Raw genomic sequence first — 25928 nt, forward strand, 5'->3', positions numbered from 1 at the left:
ACTAGACTGGCTACTCTCCTGAACAGTTAATCTGCTGGTTTTCAACAGTGCCACAGATAGCATCCTTTCTATGTTGTTTTTTTTTAGCAAATTATCACATAGGTGTACAGTCAAGGTTACAAGTAACTGTGGCAACACTTCGCAATACTACTAAATAGGTTAAAAAAATTTTAAATCACATATTTTTAAGTTATTTGTTCTCTTAATTGAAAAACAAGAAAGAGGCACAGATGTGTTTATGAATGCCTGAAGATTCTGGATGAGCCAGAGGTGAGACCTTGCAGTAGAGGACAAAGAAGAAAGCCACCATGGGCACAACCATAACTCAGCAAGGAATTACAGTAATCCTCAAGGGAAGCATGCCAGTGAGAATGTCAAAGATGATGAAACATCCCTATAAAAACAAGGAAGTAGATATCAACATGGAAAAGGAAATTCCTGCTCCTTGGGCCTCAAGGAAACCTGGAGCAAAGAGCAGTCAGTGTTGGAGAAAGCAGTTGTGTCTCACATGCATCTATTGATTCAAAGAACTTACAGGAAAGAAAGTGCTGTGATGAAGGTCCAAAATCTCGGTGTGCCTCTTGTAACTGCTTCAGGCGATCTTCTACAGACACCTAAACAGAAACATACATACACAAAATTCATATTGCATGTACTTTGTAACACCACAGCCACAATAGAAAAACACCTGTTTACATTTATTTTTAGTTAAATAAATTTAAGTTCTCTGTGCATCATAGCACTTGACATCATGCAATCCAAGGCTACTGTTTTGCTGTTATTTGTTTGATGAAGATCACAGAACTATAGAATGGTTTGGGTTGGAAGGGACCTTAAAGTGCCTAAAGCATCTTTGAAGAGGACAGGATAGAATGAGAATCATTCCTTTCCTCCCCACCTACTGTAGACATTCAGAAGAATACCTGTAAAAGCTTCCACCGCATATTAAGATCATCCAGCTGACGAGCCATCTTTAGTGATGGATAAAGGTCTAGTGGAGACAGCTGACTGGACAAATCATTCACTGTTTTAACTTTCAAGTTGATGGGAGCGATTTCTTCTCTAAAAGCCTACAAAAGTAAGACACATACATTTATATTTAATGGACATCTGAGTAGCACAAAAGCCACTATAAACTCAACATGGTGCTGACTTGCCCTGTGTGGAAGCTTATCCTAAAAACTTTACGTAACTCAGTTCTCAGCAAAAAAAGTTCACTCATTCAATATTCTGATTAAATCCTTTATGTCCATCTTTACAGAAAAATAGTATGAAATTTATCCCAACCGCACCTCTTAAATTGTTTAAATAGGGTTTTTAGTGGTGCCATTTGGCTCTGGGGCTTTTCTTTCCAAAAAAGAAATATGTTCCTGTTCCATCAGGAGCTCTAACAGTATATAACCTGTCAAATGGTCTTAAGAAAAAATGCGTTCAGTAACCACAGTTTTCCAGTATTAAGCAGCTGACAAAAATTCGATTTAAAAACTATTACTGAATTAGCAAAGCATGAAGGAATGTATCTTCTAGGGAAAAAGAGTACAATGGCTTACCTGATTAGATCTGTGGAGTAAAACTAGTACAATGATTGAAACAAAAAAGATTTATTCAATCAAACACAACTAGATACAGTATTAGGACAAAATTGATGTGTTAGTTACAGTTAAAAAGATGTATTAAATGTCTTTCTTGCTGCAAGCAGTTAATTGTTCAATACTATAAACAACTTCATTAAACATGAAGCAAGCCAAAAACAACTGGAAAAGAAATATTTTCTTTGGACAATTCATTTATCTCCCTTCAAAATCTCTCTCATAAACACCCAGGAACAGAAGGCACCTATTAGCATGAAAGAAGTGTTTGGTTTCTGAACAGACAGCAGGTCCCTATTACTTCAGCAGATGTTTCAATTTTTCTACAGCAATGAAAATCTAAAAGATTTCGCTTTACTCTTTACAGAAAAAAAGCCAGCAAGATATGACAAATAGGTTCTTAACATGAAAATGAAGAGCTATTCAGCATCAGCATCTTTGTGTTTGCTTTAGTGTCTATACTAAAATATAAGGATGGGGGGAGAAAAGGCATTACTCTCCTCAAATCAACAGCAGCCTGGACATAAATCATCTTTGACTGCCTTTGTTCTAAAAATGTTGGTTCCATTAAACCTGGAAATAACAACAAAATTTAAGAATGAAGCTGCTTACATTGATAAATGTGAATTAATACAGTTCTGTGTTGATTTCATGTGCATCCACAGGCTGTGTATACACAAAGAGTAACTGCAGAAAACTGATTGTAGACCATGGCCCTTCATTCTTCTAACACCAGTGTCCCATGCTGAAGACATGGGTGGTCAGTTACGTGACCTCAGGGTGCTCTAATGTTTTGTCACTTGCATTCTTGAGCTTAAAAAGCTCAAGATTTGTGTTTGTGAAACAGAATCTTAGTGATAAGCACTACATTTTCCTGAAACAGCAATTTCCTCTATCTACATGTGCATACCTACATGTTCTCCTAGAATCCCTGATACTCAGGCACTTTCCCAAGCTCTGTACTGTCCAGCCAGCTTTCCTGGACAATCATAGAATCATAGAATTGGCTGGGTTGGAAGGGACCTTAGAGATCATCAAGTCCAACCCTTGATGCACTACCACTGCAGTTACCAGACCATAGCACTGAGTGCCACATCCAGTCTCTTTTTAAATATCTCCAGGGATGGAGAATCCACTACTTCCCAGGGCAGCCCATTCCAATGCCTGATCACCCTCTCGGTAAAGAAATTCTTTCTAATATCATAACAATGCTAGTTATCAAAAGACATTCCTTCTTTAGGAAGCTCTGCATTACTCCAACCCATGCAGCTAAGCAATGGGTGACTACTACCACAAGTGAGCTGCCATGCCTTGGGGTGCTGAGTCCTGCATGGGTGCCCTGGAACCCTAGCTGCAAGAGCTAGTCTGCCCATAAGAAAAATATATGGTTGTGTTTGTTCTTTACTTTGAAATAATCCTGAAGAGAAGCCTGACTGAAGTAAAAGAACATAAATTTTCACTCCCTACAAACTAAAACAGCCAATAGACATGTGAAGTTTGTGAACATTAAGGAACAGAAATTGAAACTCTGTATGTATATTTCCATATTACTGCAAGAGCTCTAAATGTTTTTCTCAGAAGAAAACTGTACATGATAACTAAACAGACCTAACAGCTTGGCACCACCAAAAGGAGGGGAGTGTACTGTCAGCTACTGGGATGATAACTGACTCAACTCATACTCCAGAGCTCAGATTAAACCCCAACACACCCATTTGTTATGTAGCTTTGTTAGACAGTAATCCTAGGAAGAAAACCTTTAAATTCCAGAACACATTTTTTTCATTTCATGAACTTCATTAATAGTTTGTACACATCTGTAGCTTTCTGATCACATATTCTTATGCAAACACCATTGACACAGTTAAAGTGGCAGAGGACTGAACTTTCTTTGAGACCTCAGATCTAGTCTTTAAAGAGCACTTTAATCTGTAAATAAGAACCTCAGTATACAGTGTATACGTTTATAATGTGACTAGGGGTAGAAGAATTGAGGTGTCTTACACTCACACAGGCTAAATATTTCCCAGGAGTTCCACACTTACTGTAGTTTTCTCAATGTGATCAGGCAATGAATCTATGAGCAAGTCTCCCACAGGCTTCCAGCCATTCCTCACATTTTCAGCCTCCTTCAAGTCAGCATCGAGGTCATCCATGGCACACTGCAAGTCTTTCAGTTTTTCTAATGCTTTGTCCACTTGCTTCTGCCAGACACTGGCACTGGCATTCAGATTTTCCCATTTCTCTTTTACCTCTGATGACTGCTTACGCATAGCTTTGGCAATCCTCATGGCTTTCTCCTCAGGAGTCAACTCTGCAGATGGAAAGAAAAGGACACGATTTATTTTTTCTTATTCATGTCAGTGAATGTCACTGTCATGTCATGACTGTGTGCTCCTGGCATACACATTGAAGACAATCACTAAATTCATAGTTATCTGATAATTTAATTCAGCTTGTACAAGGTAGAAGAAAGTCCAGAGGATTCCCTTGTACATAACAAACTTGTAGTTTCTGCAGGAAGAGAAGCAAGCAGAGGAAACTGGATATGCTGCAAAAAAGCAGAGAATAAAAAAAAAAGGGGAGAGATATGGCATACACTGAAACTATGTCAACTGGCCTCCTATTCACTCCTACATCAAACCCTTGGAAAAGATTTATCATAGGATTCTTGTGATTAAAATTCAATTCTCGTCCATAAATAGATTATGCACAATGATGCAAAGATGAAAGCACTGTTTTTGTCAGAAGTCAAGAGAGACACACAATCTTCCACTTTGTGATATACTGTCTTTAAATTAATTATAATTGATTAAGCTTTGAGTTACTAACTTGAGGGAAGAGGACAAGAGGGGAACATATGAAAAATGGGGGGGTTGAAGCTTTTTGCTTTTCCCTCAGGCTAGATGAATGTCAAATGCACTGTTAGGGTTGCAAAAGTTGTCTTACTATGCCTCTGGTGATGCAACTATTGTTCCATATCACCATATACATGACAGCACATTGCAAATAAATAATAAAAATAAAAATCATTAGAAGTTTGTTGCTGAGAAAAGTAGGCATGTTTTCCCCAGATGAAAAAGTAACAGGGAGTTGGTTGGATTAAAAACAGTTTCTGCCCAACAAGTCCACATATTTATTACTTTTAAAAGTATATTCAAATCTTGTTAGCTCATAGTAGTCCATAAATGCCAGACTACAAATAGTAGAAGGGCATGCTAGGGCAGAGGATGCTGCCAAATGACCAAGTGTTGCCCAAAAGCACAAGAAAATTTTATAAGAAGTGGTTATGTAAAAGAAAAAAGTACCACCAATGGTAACCAAATGAGAATGGGAGGCAAGGAAAATTGGCAAAAGCCAACATCACCAAGGGGAGACAAATACCTAGGCTGTAGGTTGCAGAATATATTTTGACTCCTAGAAATTGACAAACTTTTCTAAAAACCAGAGCCATTTGAAGAAAGAGAGGAGTTGAGAAGGACAAAAGGAATATTGAGCTTATCAGTCTTTTTCAGTGATTTGCTGGGTGTCATAAGCCATCACAGGAAAGCACTGCTCATGTACTGCCTTCAAAAGCAGAGGCCAGCAGTGGCAAGAAGATATTTCAGAACTGGAATTTGGGGAGAAACAGTTGTAATAAAAACCTGAAGTGCTTAACTAGATGCAAATGGATATAAATTATGTAAGCAGCTCTGGGATATAGAGACATGGCAGTAACCCACAATTTGAAATACTGACAAACCAGAGAAAAGATAGGCTATGATAAATTGTACCTTGTCTCTGGAATTCCAACAATTCACAGTAGAATAAAGTACATCATAGGATAACACAGTTCTGGGATGATCTTTACCCCAAGCTTTAAAAAAGATTTTAGAAAAAGGAAAAGAAATAAAGCTTAAGTCGTAAAAAAAAACCCCAAAATTTTCAGATTAAAAAAATGGTGTTTTAAACAAAAAAAAAACAGCTGCAAATCGTTATGTAAATATACCAAAGAAGTTCTTAGTGGAAGTGATTTCTAAATTATTCACTGTTACAAAAAATAACATACCACTGATGAATGAGAGTCCACTCAGTTCAGAGACAAAAGGACTGTGAACAATCCGGAAGCCAAGCTAAACTGCAGCATGCAGGAATGGTGCATCTAGTGGCAGAGAGTTCAGTATCTCTGTTACAACTATAGTTTGAGGGCAACCAGGCCTAGGGAGTCAAAGCTGTAGGACTGCAAATGAGGATTAAGGGATCAACCATGTTGGGGAAACATTACACAAAGAAATTCTGATCTTCATTGAAAGGGGTAAATTGTACACCCAGTGGAGTAAGCCTCCTTTGATGGCATCTTGAACATGTGGATATGGAGGACTTTATAATCCAGAAACTGGACTAAGCAGAAGTTACATATATGCAAATCTGCAATCTGCCATTTTCATCCAACATCATGTGTTTTCATCATTCTTTACACATCATTAGAGATAAACCCTACCAGTTCGGCATACAAGGATCAGGAAGTTGGAAGGGATCAACATTTCTAAACTTCATTATTAGCAGGTCATTTAAAATGATCAGTAACTTGACAAGAAACATGCTGAAAGCCTTGGTAAGAGCTGAAAATCTTGCAGAACATTTTGGTCGTCCTTAAAGGTAATGACACAACAGATTCAATGAGTGCTTCATGCTCCAGTAAAAACAATAAGGAAAAAAGTGGCTGTAGCAATAAATAGGAATAGAAGAGGGCAACAACATCCAGACATTACTTGTCTGGACAGCTTAAAAAAAAAGGCAGCCTAGCTCATGACAGGCTAGTCACATATCTGGGGAAGAAAAAAAATTCCAGATTGACTGGGTGATACAAGTCTCCCAGCAAAACCGAACAGTGAAACACCTTTTAATACCATTTGTCAAATCCAAGTCATTGCGTAAGGGTATCTCCTGCATTTTTTATTTAAAAATATTAACTCACTGCAAGACTGCTTTATTTTACAGAAGTCTTGGAAGTGCTTATAAACTTGACCTAAAAAGATACTTGCTAGGGAAATAAAGCAAAACATACATGTCGATGAGCTGTAAAACCATTCAATACCTATTCACTGAAGAGAGAAATATTTCTTGCAAAAGTTCAGGTTTTGCACCATGAAAACCCAACTTCATTTTGAGCAACACATTACTTTATTCCTAGCAGACAACATATTCTTCAAGGTACTGGTTACGTAGCATAGAATTATAAACCTCATTAAAATAATGTCTTAATATTTATTCTGAGTTTGGAATTAATTTCACCAGTCTGTCATTACACACACTGGCAGACAATGTTCCTTTTTGTTGTAAAAAAGGCTACGCAGAGCTTGTTGCTTTCTTGTCCCCACGTAATATAAATTCTTCTCAATGAAGAGCTTCCTCACTTGACCCTCTCCCCTCTCTCTTTTTTTTTCTTTTTTTTTTTTTCTTTTTTTTTCTTTTTTAATGGTACTTAGTACATTATTTTCACTTAGCAGCTGTTCAGAAAGAAAAGCCTATATTCACAGGACCATCTGTTTAGCAAAGAAAAATTATACTGATGGACCTTTCAGTAAGGTAGAAAGAGCAAAAAAAAATAATCTTCTTAGTAGAAAAAGGCTTTTTTCTAATAAGCATTTTTGGTCACAAAGAAAGTAATGAAAGAAACAGTAGTTTTTCTGTGCTTTAGAAGATACAGAGTACTACAGAAAGAAAATTTTCAAGCCTGAACTTCACAGCATACAGCTTCCTTGCAAGCTTGCATATATGGAGAATACTTGCTTAGGAAAGTTAGTGAAAAAAATTCACCTTGTTTAAGAAGTTATTTTATATCTCTTGAGCTATTACTGGCTTTAGCAGTTTTTATTCTAAGCAACTGTGCTTGATCCTCATTATGTGGACTTGAACTGGCGATCTCTTTCTATCTTACCACAATTGTATTAATTCCCTTTCACTTTTGCTATATTTTTTAATGAGATACATTAGAACTAGAGCTGACTTCATGCTTTCTGGCTCTCACATTGTGTTAAACATTGTCTCTTTCTGTGTTCAACAAATCTTTGCCACAAAAAACAATGGGTGACACAACACTGTCATCCTTATGAACACTTTCAGAGCATTTGAACAGACACAATGGCACATTGTGAAACTTCTAAGCAGGAGAACTAAATGCATTGTTACCATTGCATGATGAAGTCTTTAGCATTGATGCTTTGAAAGCATTCTCCACATTTATAAAAACATGAACAGCAAACTTACTTCTGATTGAATAGGAAGTTTAAAGAATGAACAGAAACTGGGTAATGTGGAAACAGAACTAGTAGGAGTCTTAGCACCCAAGCATAATCTACTCCGTCACCTTTTTCTCCTGTTCAAGTGTCTATAACATATGTAGTCTAAACAAAGAATAAGCCTTTTCCAACTTAGACCATTTAAGGTTTTTTTCTATCAAAACAAAGTTCTACAGCATCAAAACTATACTTAAAGAGTGAATCAGGATAATCTCTGCAGGATAAAAGACAAATTACTTTAGGCCTGCAGAAGACAGATTGCAAAAGCAGAGAAAATGTAAGTTGTATGATGAATACCTCATGGATGATTAATACTTCTGGAAAGGGCCCAGAATATGGGCTCCAGGTAAAGATAAAAGATAACAATGCTAGCAAATATACATATCTTTTGATAATGGTTGACATTTCCCAGTGGGTGCACTAGGGGGGATGAAAGAAGGGTGAAACAAAGAGAGAGTATCTTCTAGTTAAAAGAGATAATTAAGTTACCCCATATCATGTATCTCCGGAGAACTACAGAAAATTACAGCAATCCTGAGAACCATACATTTATCCAGTATAACCAGTGTAATTTGCCAATATAATTAGAACACTTATAATACTTTCCACTAAAACAATCTACCATTCTGTAATTATGTGTTCAAGTTCACAAGACTTATGTACAGTGGAAGCCAAAAGATTGTGCTGCTGCAGGAACATAAACTAGGTATGAATTCAGTTTTAGTCTGCTCCTGCCACAAAACCAGAAAAAAAAAATAAAATGTGGCAGTACTGTTACAGCATCACCAAGCTACTATGCCACGTTCCAATTCCTGCTGAAGGCAGAGTACTGATTGAGAGAAGACTATCACCACTGTATCCCGTTTACTCTAGGTAATCAAGGAATTAATCTTATGTTTCTTTCCAAAGCACTGAGACTGCAGATTGTAACAGGCCTTTTATTTCTTCCAAAAATCAATATAGATTGCTTTCTGGCACGGCACATATGGTAGGTATCTTCTCAGCAAGGCTGCAGGAGACAGATATACATCCCCTATTAGCATTTCAAAACAAAAGAAAGGCATCTATTTTATTCTAAAAAAATACAAAACCAGAAAACAAAGAGGTCAGGCAGCATAAAAGAGAGGGCTCCCTGATTTGATCGCATCCTATAACAACAAAAACAACTTTAAAACACTCATGTTCTGAAGTTTTTTTGAGCCTTCTAAGCAAGTTTTCTCAGCCTGTTTTCTCCTGTATACCCATTTACTAACAGTACTGGGATCTAAGAAGCCAACTGTAACTATACCATAAAGAATTATAATCAACATTTTAGATCAAAGTTTTCTCCTATACCACAAGTGAAAACTAAATTTAAAATGGGAGTTTCCTAATTTAAAAATTACAATTTCCAGTTTCCTTATCCTTGTGCATATTTAATTTCAGCACTTGGCCAGCTGGCTCATCAATCAACTCCAGTCAGATGCTGATGCAGCTCAAGTGCAGGAAGAATGTGAAGCTTGCTTTTTTGTGATGGGGCCTCCTTACAGAAACATGGCAAAACAATATCAGAATAAAATGAAGTGGGTGGAAAGAGAGAGGTTTAAGAAAATAGCAAGCAATTTTACAACCCTTATCCTCTTGTATTTATGTAACTCTTCCCCTGTCACTATACAATGTAAGAATTAACCTCAAAAAATAATGGTTTTCTAATTAATATGACAATGATTTAAAATACATATTTTTTTAGCCATTTATATTATAGAAGCAGCCAAAACCTGTTTAAATAATGACTGTGCTGTATACTGATCAATATTTTCCAAAGACAGACTGTCAGCTTACAATCCAAAACTGCACTCCTTCCCTCTTAACAACATGAAGTGTACTTCACTGAAGTTAACTCTAATCAACTGCAGAGACCAGAGATCAAGAAGCTGACAGAAAATAAAAAATTAAATATCTGCAAAGGCAAAATAAGCCTGCATCCACTTCCTCCAATGAAAATGATTAATAAGAAGAAAAACTGTGTGTGACTGGTTGTCTTCAAATCCAGAGATGCAGCTTTCTGGAGACCAATGACATTACTTGTCAGAAAAAATTTACTCAGTCCTTGGTGTAATTTAACAGTTTATGATATATAGCAGATCAGAGCAGATGATTCAAAGAAGCCTTTTGGCCTGAAATTCTATTAATCTACAGAAAGTGCAACAATGCTCTGTGTTGGGTGCAGGTGCCCACCACTGCTGGGAGCAGGGGCTGCAGAGGGGCCTCTGTAAGGAGAAGCCCAGACTCCCCTGTGCCAGGGACAGCTGGCCCCAGGAGACCTACACCAGGGCACAGCTGAGCTCCTCAGCAGCTCTGGTGGTACCTCAAGAGAAGCACATTTAAGAAACAGCAGACAACACCAGAAAGAGGAGGGGGACAAAAAGGAGAAACAGTAGAGGGGAAACACTAAGGTCAGATGGGAAAGAGGAGCTCCATGTCAGGGCAGATATTCCCCATGGCAAGTCCATGCTGGGGAAGAGGAAAGATGTGAGAAAAAAGAAGCAGCAGAGAGAAACCTCTAGGATGACCATGGACCCACCACTCTCTCACCCCAGGTGGGAGTTTGGCTGGTGGCCAAGACTCACCAATCATGGACTCAAAAAAAAAAAAAGGAAGTCTATGGAACTGTAAAGAAGCAAGAAGAATATAAGTGCAATGAACATCTATGAAAATTCCCAGTCTGAGCATATTTGAGCAGTTTTCAAATATGATGACTGGCAAGAGATGCTCATACATCAGTTACACACCATATGTCTGCCCATTATTGTTACGCAGTTCACTATGGTCATCAGGTTCCCTGCTATTCTTCTACCACTGCCATCTGCAGAGCTGCTGCTGCTGCTGCTGCTGCTGCTGCTGCTGCTGCTGCTGCTGCTGCTGCTAATAATAATAATAATAATAATAATAATAATAATAATAATGTTGTAGTTATATCATTATTATTTAAATGTTTTGAATTAAAAGAATTTATATCGAAGCTCATCATCTGAAATCTGGTTTTGTATTTTCAGCCAACAGTAGGCTACTGATACCAGCCCCTGTTAGAAAATCAACATTTTACACTGAAAACAGTTTATGCATTGTCAGCATTTGTGCTAGGTGATTCTGTGACTTTTGAGAGGAGATTTTGTGACTTAAATCTTTTGTGTGAGAGAATGAGTGAACATAAAGGAGGCATCGTTATTTTTCAACTGCAAGCTTGCTTGAGATTAAGACCAACTAAAACATTAGACATATACATTACAGAAGCTAAGGTACTAGAATTAATCACAGGGAAACATGGTCCATTTGCTTTTATTATCAGCTATTTGAACTTTATCACAAAGCTGAGTTAGGGGATATAGAGCTACATAAAAATTTGCACAGAAATAACACAAGGTATGGATGAAAGAAAGACCAGATATTTCCAGTGAACAAACACAAAGTTTGCAGTGGAGATGTATAGGAAGAAGAAAGGGAAGAGAAAACTAACACCCAATGCAAGCTACTACACTTATTTTGTAAATTATACCAAACAGTATATTATTCACATCTTACAGTTAACTGTTATTTCTGTAAAAAGCACATTACTACCCTTTCAAAAACCTTTCTTAAGTAATTAAAAATTAGATTTTATAATATTGTAGCTTATATCAGAAACATATTTTAAAACTTAAAGTTTGCTCTGTTTTTCTATTTTGCAGTTACGGGAGGGAAGGGGTGAGGAGGACAAAAATTGCCTTCTTCTTGATCTCTAATATAGATGAATATCTCAACAAATACTATGCAAATAGATCTTCTATGATAGCTGTCGTTTATTCCTTAGCAATAACTCATCCACCATTCAAATATTTAGGATTCTGTAATTATGCTGATTCCTTTTCCTTTTATTGAGATACACAAACAGCTACATTAATTTTCATTTGTGAAGTCAAACTTTGCAACAATGACACATATCCATTTGAACATTATTCTTGAACTACTATTCTGACTACATTGAAATATAGTAGAATATTTGTTAAGAAAAACAAAACAAAACTGATGACTTAAGTGTTTTGAATCAAAAATAGAAAAATGAAATAGATTTTTCTACTTCTTTCATTAAAATGTGAGCACTTACAAAGCAGACTAATAATACTTTTGAGTCCGAATTGTTGAAATAAAAATAATCAGGATTAGAAAATTCTGAAGTCTAACCAAGTAATTGAGACAAAATATGTCCGAGAGACATATTAACTCCTTTTTCCTTCTGCTTAAACATTCCCAGAGAAAAGTATTTTCTGACCTGTTTTTGACTGCAAGCTTCTTCTTGGTTCCTCAGGTCCCTCAATTGGTTGGTCAGCGAGGAAAACTCTGGCCTGGTCCACAGCACTGAGAACAGTTTGCTCTTTATCCTTCAGTTCACGCCTCAGTGCCTTTTAGGAAGGGAAAGAAGAGTGACATTTGCAACCTGATCTTGTGAACAAGATACTATATAATTTTCAGAGAGTTTTAACCTTTCTGACCAGACCTGTCAAGTAACAGCCGGCATTATCTGCCCCCATTCTTCCCAGCTGCATTCCTTTATCTTCATCTTCCCAAATCCTTCCCTTCCTTCTCACACTACCTCTGCTACAGATTAAAAAAGAAAAAAAATACAAACCATACAAACAAAAAATCCCAAACCTACTCACTGATGATATGCTAAACTCAATTACATTTAGGAACTTGAACTATAGTCTTACCTTCAGTAACCATTAACTTTTGTCTTTATATGGAAGTTTATGCTCTTTAGAACCGCATTATCGCTACATGTTTTATATAGTATTAAGAAGAGTAAGCCCTGTTCTTTGCAGAATTCAAGATATACTATGTAGAATAAGAAACAAAAATTTAAATTAAAAAACAAACCCTAACTGGTTAAGAAAATATTTCTTAATAGAAACTGAGGTATGGTAAAAGCAACATTCCTGAAGAATCCCTTCACATCTGCACAGTATGTATCAATGCTTAACTTTAACATAATATACATTAGGATAAGGATCTTCAAAAACATTCCATATTTTACAGGTCCTGACAACATTCTCTTTGCAGCAATTTCTTTCAAGAACAAAGGAAGACAGGTGCAATTAAGGCTCAAAATATGGTGCCATTAAGACTCAAAAATTACCCATTTTAAAAGTTTTTGGCTACAAGAGCTTGTGTGAGTGTGTTATTGAAACAGTCTATTAAAACTTTTAATTTCAAAGTTTTTGTCAGAAACAGAGGAGTGCTTACTTCAGCATCAAGTAGGAAGTCTGTCTAGAACGACTTCATTTTCCCTCCATGTGATTTCACAAATATTTCCAAAGCATAGAAGAAAAAGGAGGCTATGAGAGGTTTTAAGCCTACTGAGAAATTTCAGCAGAAATAATCTAGAGATGGATCTCTCTTACTGTGTCTCTCCTGTCTACATTCATATATTGTGTTCATCATTTTTTCCTCATCAATCTCAATAAATCTTCAATCCAGTTGGACCTACAAGAACTTGAATTTAATTTTCTGTCTCCCTCTACCATCCTTGCCACTGAAGCTGTCCAAATTGAGGTCGACAACACAAACGTTTTAAGACTTGAGCTCATAAACTCTAAGTCATACATGGCATTTCTTACTATATCTTGACAAAGAAATCTTCTAGCAAGCAATAAACCTTGCAAACAAAATTATAATATTGAAATAATTTAGTAGTAAAGTATCTTGAGGACACAGGAGATTTTTTTATATTATGGTTTATATATAATTTTTTTTTTATGCCACAGATGTAAAAATAATTTTTGGAACAGCCAGTCAAACTTGCAGTTTTATTCCTTGCTTCTTAGCAATACTCAATATATTTCCCTGTCTATTTCTTTCTGCCAATAAAATAGAACAGCAAGGAGAGTACATATAGCAAGAATAACCAAATATATCAATAATACACTCCTGTCCTTCAAGGCAAGTCTCTTTGCAACAGAACAGAAAATAAACCTACTATTATCTAATCTCAAGATCAAATATAATGTCTTGAGTGGACTGAAGGAAGATTTTATTGGAACCATATCTACAGAAGCATTACAGACTAAAGTAATGAAAAGCACAGCAAGAAACATAAAAGCTGCAATATTGAATTTTATTATTTTATTAAGTATTTTTCCATAATGAGTACAATCATGTGTTGTGGTGTTCCATTTAGTTTTGCAAAACATACCTCCCCAATGGTTACTCAGAACTGATGCTCATCTTTCGAGACAGAAGTGTGTTAATGTGTCACTTCATTCCTTCTTGATCATTATTAAGACTAAAATAGTTAAAACATTTGTGTAGCTTTAAGCACAGCACAGGTTTGGGTAGAGGAAGAAGTCTTCCCCTGTAGCTGGCTATACTTTTCAGTTATTAAATTGGGAGAAAACTATTACTAGAGTTTTGGTATAGATTAAACAAATAATAAGTGGAGCTATGGCAAATCACTGTGAGAGATACCTCAAAACCTGTCACTGAAACTGTCCACTAATAAATTAAAACATGTATGCAAGTATTATTTGAGTCCTGTTGGGTATGTAGATGTGAAAGCAAAATGAAAATATGAATTCTGAGCACACAAATAGCACTTTTATTTTCCCCCTCAGGTTTCCCACTTTCATATTTATAAAAATACAATGATATTTTAAAGCTATATTGGTCATAATAAAGGTGCTATATGCAACGTTATCAGTAATTCACACTACCGTATTTCATACTACAGTTCTAAGTTGTACAATTATTTTTTGTTAGGTAATGGTTTTAAGCACAAATTTCATTTCCCTCAGTAATCTGACAGGCAACAGAATACCAAATCCAACATCCATGCTTTCAACAGTTGTATTGCAGTTATAAATTCATTTCTATTTCCTAAGTAAACCACAATATGGATTTTTAAATACTCATGGAGAAATCGACATTACTTTTAGACTTCCTAAAAAAAAAACTGGAAACCTAAAATCTGGTGTGCTGGTGAAGTGTCAATACAAACAGTTTTCAGAGCTGACCTTAAATAAAACTAGCCAAGAATACTTAAAAAATCCAACTTATTTCAGAGCTGAAAGAATTAGTTCACTGGTAAATGGACAGAAGCTAACAAAAAGTTTTATGCAGCACCACACAAAGCATCAAGTACAAAGACCATCACAGCATTCATTCTGTGGGTATGAGGGACATCTTTCAACTTACTTGATTACAGCAAACTAACCCAGAGACCCCAATACCAAAATCCCCTCAGAGAAGGGAACAAAGATTTACTCTCACTTTTAATTTGTTCCTCTCTCAGTAAACGAGCAACACACTTCTCCCAATATAACTTTGGAAATTATGTACTACTTAGATTCTTACACCAAGATAAGGATTTGCCCCACTCCTCATTAGAAAGTCTTATGATTTCTAATATAAGAATTCTTACAAACTAAATTACTACCTGAATTTACAGACAAGGAATTTGCCTAAACCAAGCACTTCTGAAATTTCTGCTGGGAATGCTTTGTAGTTAAAGGCTTTTTCACTTTTGAAAAATTTGAAAGCTAGATAAAATTTTGATATTCATTATTTTTTCCACAGTGTATCCTGTAAGGATCTATTTCCTTCCATTGCATCTTAAAATTATTTTTTTGAGCAGAGTAAGCAGGCTTCCAAAATTATGCACCATTTATTTACAGCCTCTTTTCTCCTCTCTTGAATTATACAGGCTTCTATAGAATAATTCAAGAAACATATCAGTTTAATAGTTCCAACAGATGAAGGCAAAGCTAATTTCAAAGAAAACACATGGGATGTTTCTGAAGAACAGAACATAATTAAATCAGGCCTCATTATGCATTCTTTCAAGAAAGTAAAAACGAATGTTACTGTAACTCAGATGAGTTTATCACGTAGCCAATAGCAGCTCCTGTAGTATTTAATTACTTAGCCATCTTTATTCTGCACCCAGTGCTTGAAGAACTGCTGTTACTTTTATATACTAAAAGGAAATGGAAAAAATTATCTGTGGCATATATTAGGATGGGAACAATAGGAAGGATGATTGAGAAAACTTGAAGAATGGAAAGAGGAATTGCTCATAAAGATCTCATGGAGATCGAGGTTGTGACTGGGTCTTTACCAGCTGTCAGCATCATTAAAGAATCAATAATAAAGAAAGTGTAGCATGCTTAAAAGCTTCTCCTTCAGTACAGTAACCATATATATAACACAAACATAAAATTTCTAAAGTAAATATTTTGATCTCTAGACATATCTCTATGTGACAGTCACTTTCATCATGTATTTACCCTGTATAACCGTATAAAGAGCAACATTTGATTTAAGATGACACCAAAGTGACTGGTGCAGTCAACATTCCAGAGGGATGGGATGTCACCCAAAAGGTCCTGGACAAATTGGAGAAGTGGGCCCATATAAGACTGCTGAGGTCCAACAAGGACAAGTGCAAGGTCTGCCAGGGCAATCCCATCTATCAATACAGACCACAAGATGATATGGTAGAGAGCAGCCCTGCAGAAAGAGACTTGGAGGTACTGGTGGACAAAAGGAACATGAGCCAACATGTGTGCTGCAGCCCAGAGGGACAATTGAATAAAATGAAGCATGGCTAAAGGAAAAGGAGTCGCCAAGAGGAGATTCTGACACTTTGTTCTGAATACTGTGTCCCAGTTCTAAAACCCTCAAAACAAGAAGGACATGGACTTGTTGGAATGAGTCCAGAGGATGGCCACAAAAAGAATCAGAGGGCTGGAGCACCTCTCCTACAAAGACAGGGTGAGAAAGTTGGGTTTTTTCAGCCTAGCACAGAGAAAGCTTCAGGAAGATCTTATAGCAGCCTTCCAGTACATGGAGGGGGCCTGCAGGAAAGCTGGGGAAGGACTTTTCACAAGGGTTTGTAGTGAGGAGACAAGGGGTAACAGTCTTAAAACTAGAGCAGGGTAGATTTAGATTAGACATCAGGAGAAATTCTTTACTAAGAGGGTGGTGAAACACTGGAACAGGCTGCCCAGTGAGGTGGTGGAGGCCCCATCCCTGGAGAAATTCAAAATTAGGTTTGATGGGGCTCTGAGCAATCTGATCCATTTAAAGATGTCTCTGCTCACTGCAGGGGGGTTGGACTAGATGACCTTCAAAGGTCCTACCCAAAACATTCTATGATTCTATGAGATGACACATCTCATCATGCATTTACCTTTTTATTACTTCATACTTTATTGATGTGGCAAGACAAATAATGAAGGTGAAAATGAGAGCATCCAAAGGAGAAGTACAAGGATGGTGAAGGGCCTGGAAGGGTTGACTTAGGAGGAGTGGCTGACATCACTTGGATTGTTCAGCTTGGAGAAGAGGAGACTGAGAAGTGTCCTCATTGCAGTCTGCAGTCTCCCTCCTCATGGGGGAAAGATATTGGGCAGATACTGATTTCTTCACTTCTGTGACCAAAGACAGGTCTCAGGAAAATGGTAGGAAGCTGAATCAGGTTAGCTATCAGGAAAAGGATTTCACCCAGAGGGCAGCTGTGCACTGGAACAAGCTCCCCAGAAAGCAGTCACAGCACCAATACTGCCTGAGTTCAAGAAAAGTTTGGATGATGCTCTCAGGCACATGGTATGATTCTTAGGGTGCCCGGACAGGAGTTAGACTGGATGATCCTTATCATTGTTCCCTTCCAAATCAGCATATTCTCTGATTTTATGATTCTAATATACAACTATTAACACCTGGAGATACATAGGGAAACATGCAGAACACTTAAAAAGATGAGACTTAAAAGATGAGAGTCAGCCCTCCATGTTCTCATAATCAGTGACAAACTAATAATCAAAACACAAGAATAAGGAAAGCGAAAAAAAAACAAAGAAAAAAAACCTGTTTGACTCGATCACATGCATATATATTGACCATCTGAGATTCATTTTTTACAAAATAGAAGAATCTAAACAGAATTTTGGAGGTTTACCCCTTGTCACTTGCAAAATAATTCTCAGAAAGTAACAAAGACAAATGAGTGGAGAAGGCTGCAGTTTTTTAAATTGTCTCTCAGTTTATTATTTACCACTTGCTGCTTCTATTGCTGTAGTGGCACTACAGTGTTCAAATAGGGTTCAGTGTGAGGGTAGACTTGGAAGTCACATTCAAAGCAAATTCCTTTTTTTTGCCAGCATGCACAGTGAAAATGAGCTGACAGGAATATAAAAACATACGTGTGGGCAAAAGAGACAATTAAACTATGCATACTGGTGAGTTTTAACTAGAAGTTAAATGTTATAAATGTTAGCTTATTTAAGACATTGCTTTTGATTTATCAAAAACTATCCTTCAGGCAGAAATAGGGGTATTTTGTCACTGAGAGTATTTTTCCCTTTATAATTTCCCTTCCCAGTGTGGGATATGCACTATGGATAAGTTCACGTGGTCATGGATATTCACTGAAAATATCAGCCAGCTCTGTATAGGCATACATACACGTTACACATTATATGACATAAGCTGGGGGGCTTCAATGGGGGCTTCAATGGGGCTGCTTCCAGTTGGCGGCCGGTCACCAGCGGTGTCCCCCAGGGATCAGTGTTGGGCCCAGTCCTGTTCAATATCTTCATTGATGACTTGGATGAGGGGATTGAGTCCATCATCAGCAAGTTTGCCGATGACACCAAGCTGGGGAGAACTGTTGATCAGCTGGAAGGCAGGAGGGCTCTGCAGAGGGACCTGGACAGACTGGAGAGATGGGCTGACTCCAATGGGATGAGCTTCAACAAGGCCAAGTGCCGGGTCCTGCACTTCGGCCACAACAACCCCATGCAGCGCTACAGGCTGGGGGCAGAGTGGCTGGAGAGCAGCCAGGCAGAAAGGGACCTGGGAGTCTGGATTGACAGGAAGCTGAACATGAGTCAGCAGTGTGCCCAGGTGGCCAAGAAGGCCAATGGCATCCTGGCCTGTATCAGGAACAGCGTCACCAGCAGGTCCAAGGAGGTGATTCTGCCCCTATACTCAGCCCTGGTAAGGCCACACCTTGAGTACTGTGTTCAGTTTTGGGCCCCTCAGTTCAAGAAGGATATTGAGGTCCTTGAACAGGTCCAAAGGAGGGCAACCAAGCTGGTGAAGGGACTCGAACACAGATCCTATGAGGAGAGGCTGAGGGAGCTGGGGCTGTTCAGCCTGAGGAAGAGGAGGCTCAGGGGAGACCTCATTGCTCTCTACAACTACCTGAAAGGAGGATGGAGCCAGGCAGGGGTTGGTCTCTTTTCCCAGGCAACTCTCAATAAGACAAGAGGGCATGGTCTTAAATTGTGCCGGGGGAAGTTCAGATTGGCTATTAGAAAGAATTTTTTCACGGAAAGGGTGATCAGACATTGGAACGGGCTGCCTGGGGAGGTGGTGGACTCTTCGTCCCTGGAGACATTTAAAAAGCGACTCGATATGGCACTCAGTGCCATGGTCTAGTGACTGTGGCGGTAGCTGATTAAGGGTTGGACTCGATGATCTCTGAGGTCCCTTCCAACCCAGCCTATTCTATGATTCTATGAAGCATCTATTAATTCTCAGGGTGCTTCACAGTAGCAGAGGATGGAAAGCATGCTTTATCATCTACTGATCAAGCTTACAAGCATTAAATATAAAGCTGTTACCAAAATTAAAAAAAAAACCTAATAAACAGACAATCTGAAAATGCACCTATGCCTGTATGTGGTGATCCTTTAATTAAGAAAGGATAACTGACTTCCCTCTGAACTTATTAAAGTAATTCAAAACTGGTAAGGTTATTCTCTTCTAACACTTTTGAAGCCTGTTTGGAAAGTTTTCACTTATAATAACTTTGCAGAGACTTTGAAATTAGCCATTTGTGCATTAGGAAAGAACCCATTACTACATCATAATGGCAAAGGTAAGCTTAATTTTCATACAGATTGCAACAACAACAACAACAAAAAAGCCATTAAAAAACTATTCTTGAATTAAAGAGCATAAGGCTACACTTTCATTTAAAAATAAAAATTGCTTTTAACACAGTTTTTAGTTTGGCAAGAAATCCTCTCTAGTCTTTTCTAAGGAAGAACTGCTGCAAGTCCTGCATTCCCTAGAGATGCTATAGGATCCACATCCAACTAGAGATGAAGGGAGACACTGTTTAATTGAGCAAAGGTTAGAAAAACAAGGCACAATGATGGTAATTAATGTTTTCCAGCACCAATAATCTTATGTAACTGGATTTCATATTTCCTAGCCCACTGAAATGAGATTGAAATTTGTGTTTCTAGGTCAATCAACCAAGTTTTGGTTGTCCTGAGAAGTTCAGAGGCGCAACAGAGCATAGCCGTAGTCACTAGAAAGTGTGGAATGCTTGCAGCTTTTTTCTTAAATATAATTTGGGACTATGTTGGAAAAAAAACCACTCTGTATATCCCTGAGATGTTGCTAATGACAATATCTTAAAACCAGTTTTTCTAAAAATATGTGTTTATTATGCTTTACACAAAAGAAATCTGAAAAGACAAATTTCAGTGAGTTAGTGCAAACTGCCCACTGATAGAGCTACTGTTATGCTTAGAATTATAAACATTCTGGATTTCTCAAAGAAGTTTAGTGGATTTGCTACACACTTAGCAAACACCCTCTGAACTTGCTTTGTTGGGTCTTTTCTCCTTCTTCAAGAAAGCCATTTTAAAAATATTTGACTCTTACTTCACATTTCATTGTTCCAAGAGAGGGAGGATCTCCTCTTACTAAGCTTTCCCTCTTATCAATGATAACACTGAACTGGACTGTTAAAAAGCTTTATGTGCTCTAGTTTTTTAATGGAAATTAAAAAAAAAAAAAAAAAATCAAATCATGCATGGGTTTTCTCCAGTGCTTCTTTTGTTCATCCAACCAGTTTCTAAGCTAACTAAACATATTTTGGTCTAAAGTTGAAAAATAACAGATAAAAAAGGGCATGAGACCAAATTTGATGGCTTGAATAAGACTGCACAAAAGCAGCAGCTTAAACCAGGCTTGTTTTACATGGCTTTGCGAAGGGAAAGGAATAATTATTTTAATAGTTCTTTTAGAAGAAAATATCCATTTAACATATCTAATCAAGATTTAATATAAGAATTCATACAGGTTGCACCCCAGAGACAGAAAAAATACCTGAGTCAGAGTGCAGAATCTAACACAGAAGCAGATAAGGAAGCTCTTTAGGCTTTCCACTCTTTGGGTGATGGAAAAAAGTATTTACTTTTACACAACAGCAGTAATCATCCTACTAGCAGGAGAACCAATTTTCAAATGCCAAATGCTTGTAAATACATATTCAGTTCTACATCAAAGGACTAAAACTTGCTTTTGGTGAAGGAAAAGTAATTCCACCGACCTGAACTATGGAATCATGACAACCATTTGGCATCAACAACCCTGAAAGACTAGAGTTTTTTAAATATTTAAAAACAAAACAAAAAAACCCCACCCACAACAAGTAAAAACTTACTCTGAGGAAAGGCACGATAAGGTTTGCAGTGCAAAACCAGAAATATGCAATTTTTGGTTTGGATTTTTCCCAGAGGAGAAAATTATACAGTTTACACTAAAAGGATCAATAGGCTAGTTGTGATGTTAACACATATACTTGTGTTTAGCAATTACAGATGACCAAACCCTCCATTTTAGATCAGATGCAAATAACAGCATTTAAAGGGAAATACCATTTGAACACTAGGACAAAGTTCAAAACAAACTGGAGAAGAAAATGCCATCTGCATATCACCTATGCAGTCCACAGAAAAATATTTCACGATTTTTTGTGTAAGGCACAGCTGCAAAATAGTTCACTGAACCCCAATGAATTAGAAAAGATTAATATGCTCAATGAAACTACATAATTCCTACAGTTACCACTCTGCAAGCACATTTGAGGCTGGGCTGCATGAGGTTATGTAGTACTGATGTGCTCCTCACTTCAGGAAAGGCACACCTAAGGACCTAGCGGTAGAACAGGAAAACTGAACAGCAACTTGAAGCTTCCCATCTTATTCTTGATTTCATTACTGGTTTTGAAATGCCACTGATGAGAAATAATCTCATAAGAACCCAAAAGCTTCAAAATTATGCATTTGCATTCATTCCTTTCAGGCACACAAGTATTGCTTTGTCATTGACTGATTTCACTCAACTACAAAGATGACAGGAGGTGATGCAGCAACCAGTTTGCAATTGTTTTGCGATTCATATATATCTTTACATTTAGCTGAAAGGACAGAACCAGATCTAGAGCGAAAAAAATTTGTACCACCTCTCTTGTCTCAATAACTTTAGTAGGATATGGAGTCTGGTTTAATAAGGGCTTCTCCTTTACAAGTGATTAAATGGGAAAATTGATTTTGAAATCTGACAGGAGATAAAAAGGCTTTAAAAAGGCTCAATCTTCTAATAACTTCTAATAACTATTAGACTTCCAACATTAATGTGTGATCTAGAAACTCAGGACTACACTATAAAAAACTCCCAAAATTCAAAACAAAGCCAACAGACAGAAAAAGTTTACGTGGGAAACCCCAATCATTTCCTTATTCTTCAGTGTTGAAGTTGTTGGCTTCAATTGCTACTGTATTTTAAAACAAAACAAACAAAAAAAAAAAACAAACAGCAAAACAAACTATTATTATGGTTTGAGGGGGCATAGGCTGTTTTTATATTATCAACATGAAGACATAGTGAGAGGGTATTTAGGATGCTAAGGGATAAGTGGGGCAGAACTGTGAGGGCTCAGTATTCCCTTCCATACTCTACAAAAGCCAGGAGGGTGGGAAGTGTGACTCTTCTTGCTCACTGCTTCCTTCCTGCCTTCTTGTGCTTAAATGTCTTGGAGACAGACTCTTGCTTTGTCATCAGGTCACCACATGCTTAGGAAGATCCAAATCCATGAGGTGCTGAAAAGACCCCTGAACCTTTTTCCTTCTGTCATGAAGTACTTTCAGATGCCTGTATCAGCAATCATCAAAATTGGGTTTATATATAAATATATATATACATACACACATCTATTTTTGTATTTTCTTTATCCCACACATTACTATACCTTCCCTGTTCTATTAAACCTGTCATAGATTAACTTCCAACTTTAAAGTCTTTCTTCCTTATCCTCCTTTTATGTCCCCCTGGAAGGTTGAAGGGGAGTAATAGAGAGAAATTCTGTTCTCTAGATTTTGGGTTACACTTACTATTAAAAGGAGACAATTATAAAAATAAAAAAAAGCAACCTTGCTCTATCTGTGAATTGTGAAAAGGTTGTTTGAAAGTAAAAGAAGGTTTACCAGCCATAATGATATAATATGTGTGCCAAAAGAAATAAAGAGTGACATTCTTCCATGAATGTGAAAAATATCTATTGTTCTCTTGTCAGTACAAAGGATTTGTTTAATGTTGAATATTCATAGCATAACACAAACTGAAATCACCTTCTACAGAGAAGACAGCACAAGTGATTTGATGGTGTCTGTGGAATTAGCATGAAACTGAATTGTCAGTAATATTAAAGACACTTGACCATTTTCTAATATATAGAATAATTTATGCAACTCTGGGAAAAAAACATATCATGTATGTTCATGAAGAATCTAGCTTCAAACTCCTGAAGACTCCAAGGATTCTGTAATCCAACAGAAATATTATGGGCTTTCATGTACATCTCTGAGACACAGAGGGTGTAGGAAAAGAAGTAACCATCTCTACTTGCTCCATTTTGTTTTGCTTGTTGCCCCAACCTCTGCTACAGGCTTCTGTCAGAAACAAGATAACAGCTTACATGAAACTTGGAGACAAACCAGATCATTTACTCTAATGTGTACAAAAAGAAGTGTACAGATGCAGGGGACTGACACTAAGAAATCAGCAAAGATGCAATGTCATTTTAAATTGTCTGCCAAAAAAACCCAGACAACCCCAAAGGAAAACATTACTGCACAATGCCAAATAAAGCACTGCAGTGAGTCTATTTCAAAGGCATTTAAAGAGATTATGGTGTCTCAAAACCACCCCTCAAGACAAGGCAATATATCATCAAAATAAGAATCCTTTTATTTCAGATGAAACTGTTTTGTAGAGCTATCTACAGAACAGGAGTTACATTTCCACAGTCTTCTTCAAAGTTTTCTCTCCCTTGAAGAAGAAAAGGAAACTTGTGTCCTCAATGCTAACTTTAATTAGCTTCAAACTGTGAAACTGCAGTGCGTAGCATTTAACTGTATAGCTTTGGACAAGTTTTACTACTCAGTTACATAAACCCTAACAAATGAGGTTAGGGTGGAACACTGTCAGTGTCAGACTCATGTCTCCTTTATGGATAGCAACTGGTATACCTTCTGCTTTTTATATGAGAAAATACTCAGAGGGAAATGCGGGGGAGTTATAAAGAATAAATAAAAAGCATTTTTTAATGCCTCCTATGCCTCCAGCCTGACACAAGACATACAAAACATCTGCTGCATATTAAATAGTTTATTACTTAATTTAGCAAGAATACACAACTATTCTATTAGCAATAGTAGCCACATATATCTCCAGTGTCTTGCACTATTTCTCTGCACCATGCAATGGCAATCATTTACCTCTTCAGTGTAAGAGAGAAATTCCTCTCTGATTACCAGCAGTAGACAGACTTGGATTTCTTTAGTCTGTATTATTACTAAGCACTGATGAACTGTCAGTGTTAACAGGCCATAAGACTCTTGATTCAAGCTGAATCCAACCATTAACAAGGTGGGTGCTGCATAGTTATTGTTAAGAGCAGTTAAACTCATGTCAACTCTTGCTCATTTTGGTAAATTAAAATTTTCTCTGCCTTTCTTAAAAAAAAAACATCAATGAGAAAAGCCTAATATATTGGTCTCATCAGCTACTTTAATACTAATCGGTACCTACCATAATTCTGCAGAGGCACTGAGAAAGGATTTAAGTAATTGCAGATCAAACTCCAGACACTCAAGAGCAACTTCACAGTATACAGCAGTATGAATTTTTGTTAATATATGAACTCTAGAATCGTTTGGGTTGGAAGGGACCATAACGATCATCTAGTTCCAACCCCAACATCTAGTGGGACATCTCCCACTAGATCAGGTTGCTCAAAGCCTCATCCAACCTGGACTTGAACACTTCCAGGGAGGGCACAGCCACAACTTCCCTGGGCACCCTGTGCCAGTGTCTCACCACCCTCAGAGTAAACAATTTCTTCCTAATGTCTAACCTAAATCTACCCTCTTCCAGTTTGAAGCCATTACCCCATATCCTATTGATACATCCCTCTCCAGATTTCCTGTAGGTCCCGCTTGAAGTTCTTATTAACATATTCCTTATTCTGAGACAAGAAGTCCATATAAGGGATTTTTAACCCTGCACGCAACTGTTCCTAGTTTGTCTTTTTTTAATCCTCATTCCCTCACTTTTTATCAATTCCAGACTTTGTTATAATTTGTTAATGTTAACACATTCCAGTTTGCCACTCAAAACTCTGGAAAAAAACAACCAACACCCAAATCCTGCATTCTTTTGCAATTTCCCTTCTGGCAACCTGCGTAGCACTCAGAGTAGCCCTCTTCAGGTCTTCCTCTTCCAGCAGCTTCAAAGAGTATCATCAGGCTTTAAAATGCCCTCCAAAAAAGCAAAATTAAAACAGTATTTCCTATCAACTTCACAGGAGTAAATTAGCTCCAGGCATTTTTGACAAGTAACCAAACAATGGTTCTGTCAGCAACGTTTTTTGGTCTCAACCTTGAATTCATTAGCTGTTTGAAGCTAAATTATGTCAAATGCATAACAAGCTTAAATTTTAAATTACTGAAATAGAATTCTCCAGTCCTTATGATGAATAGACAATTCCCTTCTCTATATTTTGTTCAGCTGGAGGGGTTTTTCCCTGGCTTCCTATGATCTGAGGTTCTGTTTGTTTACAAAAACTTCCCTTTCCTCTGAGGCAGGTTCATCACTCAAACACTCAAACAGGAGATGGAACCACAAAAGAGAAAATGCACAAATTGCAGTTCTCTAAAAAAACAAAAGAAAAAACAAACAAAAC

General features: G+C 37.3%; 1 protein-coding gene across 1 annotated transcript in view; it reads right to left on the reverse strand.

The window, feature by feature from the left end:
* The window catches only part of UTRN (utrophin), a 352138-nt gene that overhangs the window by 71597 nt on the left and 254613 nt on the right, over positions 1-25928 (reverse strand). Inside the window, exons 55-58 of the mRNA XM_030446581.1 lie at positions 12159-12288; positions 3635-3903; positions 924-1070; positions 536-614 (exon numbers count right to left, since the gene is read on the reverse strand). Of these exons, the coding sequence (XP_030302441.1) occupies positions 536-614; positions 924-1070; positions 3635-3903; positions 12159-12288 (625 nt within the window). The remainder of the gene's footprint in view (positions 1-535; positions 615-923; positions 1071-3634; positions 3904-12158; positions 12289-25928) is intronic.

The sequence above is a fragment of the Calypte anna genome, chromosome 3 (genome assembly GCF_003957555.1).
Source record: "Calypte anna isolate BGI_N300 chromosome 3, bCalAnn1_v1.p, whole genome shotgun sequence".
In the NCBI taxonomy this organism is placed as follows: Eukaryota; Metazoa; Chordata; class Aves; order Apodiformes; family Trochilidae; genus Calypte; species Calypte anna.